This window comes from Poecilia latipinna, unplaced genomic scaffold (assembly GCF_001443285.1).
Source record: "Poecilia latipinna isolate Pla-1442-1.1 unplaced genomic scaffold, P_latipinna-1.0 Scaffold420, whole genome shotgun sequence".
In the NCBI taxonomy this organism is placed as follows: domain Eukaryota; kingdom Metazoa; phylum Chordata; class Actinopteri; order Cyprinodontiformes; family Poeciliidae; genus Poecilia; species Poecilia latipinna.
In genome coordinates, this window is record NW_015113036.1 from 87913 (window position 1) to 93340 (window position 5428).

The 5428-nt window shown below is 37.0% G+C and overlaps 1 protein-coding gene across 1 annotated transcript; it reads right to left on the bottom strand.

Annotated features, from left to right (window-relative positions):
• Positions 1–100: 100 nt before the first annotated feature.
• Positions 101–4173, bottom strand: mettl2a (methyltransferase 2A, methylcytidine). Its single transcript, XM_015037799.1, has 9 exons — positions 3963–4173; positions 3079–3167; positions 2631–2899; positions 1640–1689; positions 1483–1543; positions 1259–1398; positions 1046–1152; positions 722–787; positions 101–592 (listed from the first exon to the last, which is right to left on the bottom strand). Exons 1-9 carry the CDS (start codon positions 4112–4114, stop codon positions 453–455), a joined length of 1074 nt encoding a protein of 357 aa, XP_014893285.1. The 5' UTR covers positions 4115–4173; the 3' UTR covers positions 101–452.
• Between the last annotated feature and the right edge of the window lie 1255 nt (positions 4174–5428).

A 5428-nucleotide genomic window follows, 5' to 3' on the forward strand; every position in this document is an offset into this window, starting at 1 on the left:
TTAGCAGTGCCCACCCCCACACTAGTGATAAATTAATCAGAAACTTCCCATCCTAACTGTGCTGCAGACATAGCATAAAATTATTTCAAATGTGCAAGACTTTTTCAGTACTGGGTTTTAATTTAGCATGTACAAAAAATGTCAAATACAAAAAAGTCATGCAATTTATTTTGAAAAATTTGCTAATTAAAACCAGTCTCTTTACAGCGGTTACCAGTTCTTTTTCAGATTAGGCAACTCATCAGGAGAAAAGTCATCAATTTGGTGACCAAGGGCATTTTTCCAAAAAAAAAAAAAAAAAAAAAAAGCCCAACAGGGTTTTTTCACCCAATTAAAAAAAAAAAAAAAAAAAAAAAAAAACTCCATGATCCCATTGTTCCACATGTCTTCTGGAAACAGCTGTAATCTTTGTCAGCTTAGGTGGGATTTTTCCTCTCGTCTCGCCTTGTTTCTCAACAAGGCTTGCGGTACTTGCACTGGATCCAAACCCTGTACATGGTGAGCTGTTTCCCTCTGTTCACCTGCAGCCGCCTGTCCACAAGGTTCTGCACTTTTTCAAGCCCAGCCTCTGAAAACAACTCATGAAGCTCATCTAAAACAAAGAAAGGCACAAAAATGTGATCATATTAATGTTGAAAGAATGAATCAGTAAGGGATAATATTAATAATAGTAAAAAAAAAAAAAAAAAAAAACCACAACTGTAAAACCAGTCATTTATACCCCGAGTAAAGAAATAAACACGTGTTCCGTCCCCTCTGACATAAAAGTTTTCTGACAGACATCTCCCTAAGGAAAAATCAAAAACACAGACAGTTAAAAAGATGAAACGGTTAAACATTTCAAGGTTTGGCTGCAAGGATCGGCAGGTATAGGTATTGCTCAGAAAAGTCCTAAAGAGACCTAAAATTTTACAGTGACGTTTTGTATTACTGATTGCTAACAGTTTATGACAAGAGTGTGACTCATTTTAAGCAAATTCTTCCCAGCAGAACAGAAATCTTTAGCAATTCTAGACATTTTGAACCTTGACACAACCTGACTGACCTTTCTTGAAGCGCAGCTGTGCCATATCGTAGCGTCCATAATCCCTCAGCAGCATCACACCACCTGGTTTCAGCAGACCTGCTAATCTACTGATGGAGGCCTGCATCCTGAGATGGGGGGAGGGAGGGGAACACTTACACAGTGTCTGCAATATGCTAAAGATGTACGCAAAAATTAAAGCGCAAAACTAGGCAAAGCAATATCCGTTCGTACTGGTCGGGATGCAGAGCCGACAGCACAAAGATCAGCACGATAACATCCAGGGATCCATCAGGGATGGGGAAACTGGCCTCGACGTCGCTCAAGTCGTGCACAAAGGCAAAGCAGCGGTTCAAATCGTACTCTGGATTAGTCTGATGACGAGAGAAACTCTGAGTTAGTCACGTACATGCTGAAGATCAGAAGAAACTGCTCTTTTGTGAGTCAAAACGGCTCACCTTCACTAATTCCACAGCAGTGCTGGAGAAATCACAGCAGTAAACAAAAAGTCCAGGGTCACTGCAGAAGGCAAAGCTGCAGTTATAGAGACTGCAAAAGGTGAGGCGTCGTCTTTTTCAGACACGATGCAACTTTTTTTTTCTTGTGTGTTCTTACTTGTTGGTCTTGAGTATTGGGAAAACTGTGTTGCCCACACCACAACCAACCTGCACAGAAATGATGTTATGTTTCAGGAGAATTAGCCATTTCAAACGGAACAAATGCAATAATGGGAACAAATTGGGCTCTGTTTGAATGTTTAGAGAATCTTAAATAACAAGAAAGAAAATCATAATTTCAATTGGATTACATTCAGTTAGTGGGAGAAGTCTAATGTTTAAAAGATGGTCACATATTTCAACTTGTTAGATGGCTTTTCAGAGTTAATCTTAAAAAAATATCACAATTTTGACACTTCTGAGAAACATTTTACAAGACTGGAAACATAGAGTGGAAAGGATCTTTAAAATCTGTCTGGTTCCTTCCAGGTCCTGAGTCCTACGTGCTCTTCCTTTCCGCTCATCCAACAGGATTTGGGTTTAGGGGACTGAGATGGCCATGGTAGAAGGTGGATCTGGTATTCTTGGCCATATGTTTTGGATCATTATTCTGCCAAAACACCCACTAACAAAAAAAAGTTAATTTTCTAGCAGTTGCAAATGATGGCATGCCCTCTAGTTTTCTGGAGCTCCCTTCAAAAAATGTTTTCTCCCACTGAAAAAATTCAAAATTAAAGGTAAGCTTTTCTACATTTTTGTAGTTCATGCAATAAAAGCTGAATAATATACAGGTTATAACAACTTCTTCCAAAAGTTTTCTGTGTGTCCCATGCATCACATGGGACACATGTGATGCATGTGTCCCATGCATCTAAAACACACCTAGACTCTTTAGACACAGAGTCTAAAACACACCTAGACTCTGTTTAAAGGGACATGGGTTTTATTATTCAAGCCCATTATTTTAAGAATGTGTTTAAATCTACAGAACATCACTGAAAAAAAAAAAAAAAAAAAAAATCGGACAGTTTCCTGAACTAAATAAAACTACATTTAAAGCATTTATACGGTTAAAATGTGACCAACTTGCTGCTAGAATGATCTCTAACCTCCAGGATGCGATATGTGGCAGAGGAGCCTGGAAAGGCACAGTTGTCACCAGACAAAGCTGCAAAATCCCTGCATTGTTTTTGTTCACATCCGTCCTGATGGCTGCTGTCCACGGCCGAGTTGTTTGGCTGAGATTCGTGGTTCAGGTTGCGCTGTGGGGCAAGCTCTGGAAACTCTGTGAAGAGCCAGTGACGGTCTTTAAAGAAGTGATTCTCGTGTATCGCGTAAAACCCATTCCAGTATTCACTGGCCCGGCTGTTGTACTCCTCTGGAAGTAAAAGGCAGAAAAGCTAGTATTAAAAATAATAAATAAAGCATCATTCCTACAACATAACACACGTCTGCTTTCTCAAAGGCCAGTATAATAATAATAATAATAAAAAAAATCATGATTTAATTCTAATATACAAATATAAAATATATTAATTTTCAAAGTTACAGTCTAACCTTGTTTTTCTAGAGGCAAAGGCTGATTGTTTTCTGAAACTTTCTTCTTTGCAGCTTCTTCCTGTTCTTCAGTCCACTCAACATTGTCCCTGGAGACCACAAAACATTATTATCCCAACTTTGTGAATAATAAAGTGACTGACCGTGAAGAAATTGTGTCTGATATTTTGATGTAGTATATTAGGCTTCATTTGTATGTTTTTTTTTTTCTTTTTTTTTTTTAACATATCTTTATGCAGATTTGACCCAGAATTTAACAATTGCATTAGTGGCATCAACAACTATCTTTTAAAATAGTAGTTTCGCCCGTACAGCGTGCATTAAGGTAAAGTACATAATGAATGCTCACTCTGAACCCCACTGCTTTCACCTTCATAGATGAAAAAAAAGTTTATATTTATTTATTTGATCAAGGAATGATTTTGAAAATGTATTGGCTAACCATCAAATATGGCAACTTTATTACTGTCACCTTGATTTGTGGAGATACGACCAAAGTAGTTGATAATGATATTTTCTGACATTTAAAAATGTCTTATTTATCTTATTTTTAATTCTATTTTAATTTCTTAAAATAATTTCCGTACTTTTCATTCTAATCGACAGAACTTTTTACGTTAACAACGGGCAACCGTACTGCCCCCTTTACCGTAATGCACACAGTAGAGGGGAAAAGTAATTTTATGAGAAAACAGTCGTTATTTTCTAAATGTCGGCTTGGTTGAACGCAGTAAAGAAAATTACAAAAATATATAAACAAAATATCGCAACGTTACAAATGCTGAACTCAACGATCCAAAGCTAAAGATAATGCTGAAAAAGTCTCCTCCACTCAAAAGATACACATGATCCCATTCCATCCTGTTTGGGTCTGTGGTACCGACCATGCGTTGTGCTGGAAGACCTGCCGCGGGTCTGTAAGGAAGCGTGTCCCGAACTGAGGCCTTTTGGTGTCCTCAGAGGAAGAATTTGAAAGTGTCAAGCTGATTTCAGTGTTTTCAGCCTCCACTCCGTCCACGGTGCGGGGCGCCGCCATGATGGATCTGACGCAGAAGGGAGTGACGCATTCAGGGACAAGCGGAAAAGATACTCAAGGGTTGAAATATGCTGATAGTTCATATTAATCAGTTAAAAAAGCACATTGCTTTTAACATTGCACAGGTATGGAGAGCCATTTCAGTCAAAAATAAATAAATAAATATGGATTCTGTGAACCTTCACTCTTCTAATTTGATTTTTAGATTAAATGCAAAATGTACTTTATTCTGAAAAGAGAAACTTGGACCACGGAGCAATAGTCCAGTCCACAAAGCAACCAAAAGACACAAGAGTTTGATGAACTCAGATAGGAATTTCATGAATTAGTCTTCTTATAAATCAGTTATCACTTTAAAAATATTGTCTGAGTAAATTGCTTCATGTCAAAAATTGTGCTTCTTTCTCATGATATGTTTTTATTGTTAATATAGTTTGTATTTTTAATGTATTTCTATTGATGTATGTTATTTTACCTTCCTGCAAAGCACTTTGCATTGCCTTGAGTCTGAATTGTGCAATACGAATAAACATCTTTGATTGCATTGTTACTTTCTTACACGCTAAGGAAAACTATAATGTGTGCATTAGCACTTTTTCTACACTAGGGGGAGACATATACTGAGAATATTTCCAACGCCAGTTCTTTAATAATATTAAAGATGATTATTTTCTCTCTTCCCTGTAGATACCTACACGTCTCGGTTTGTGTTGGCAAGTCTGTTCCAGGAAAATTTATCTTGTTTTCCTCAGGAGATATTTTTTGCTATTAAAACCTGTTGTACAATTTTAGATTAATATCTGACATTATACTAAACATTAGTTATTAGTAGCATGAGCTATTTCGCAATGACTAAAAATGTGCATATTCTTCTTAAACTTCAATACTTTTAGGGTCTAGTTCAAAGAAATAACTTTCAACAATGTGTTTGAGAGAGTTTTATAGATATAAGTTTTGTTTACACAACAGAATAAAGTACGCAATAGGGTATTCATAAACAACAAATTATTAGAACCAATCCACAGTCAGCTTGATTATAAAACAGACTGGCCATTTTTGTTGTGGCTGTACTTCCTTACTGTCAAACTTGATGATGACAGCACTGAGAGTTTTTAATGGAGAGGAAGTTTAATCAGTCTGTATCCGATTTATCAAGACAGTCCAGGCATGTGAATGCTGTCATCTAAGCAGAGACTTAGGGAGCAGGAAGCATTAAAAAAATGACAAAAGTGATGCAGCATGTTGAGTGAATGTTGTTGAAAATAGGCACATTTTAGACAACAGGAACAAAGTGAATGAATAAAGAAGAATCCA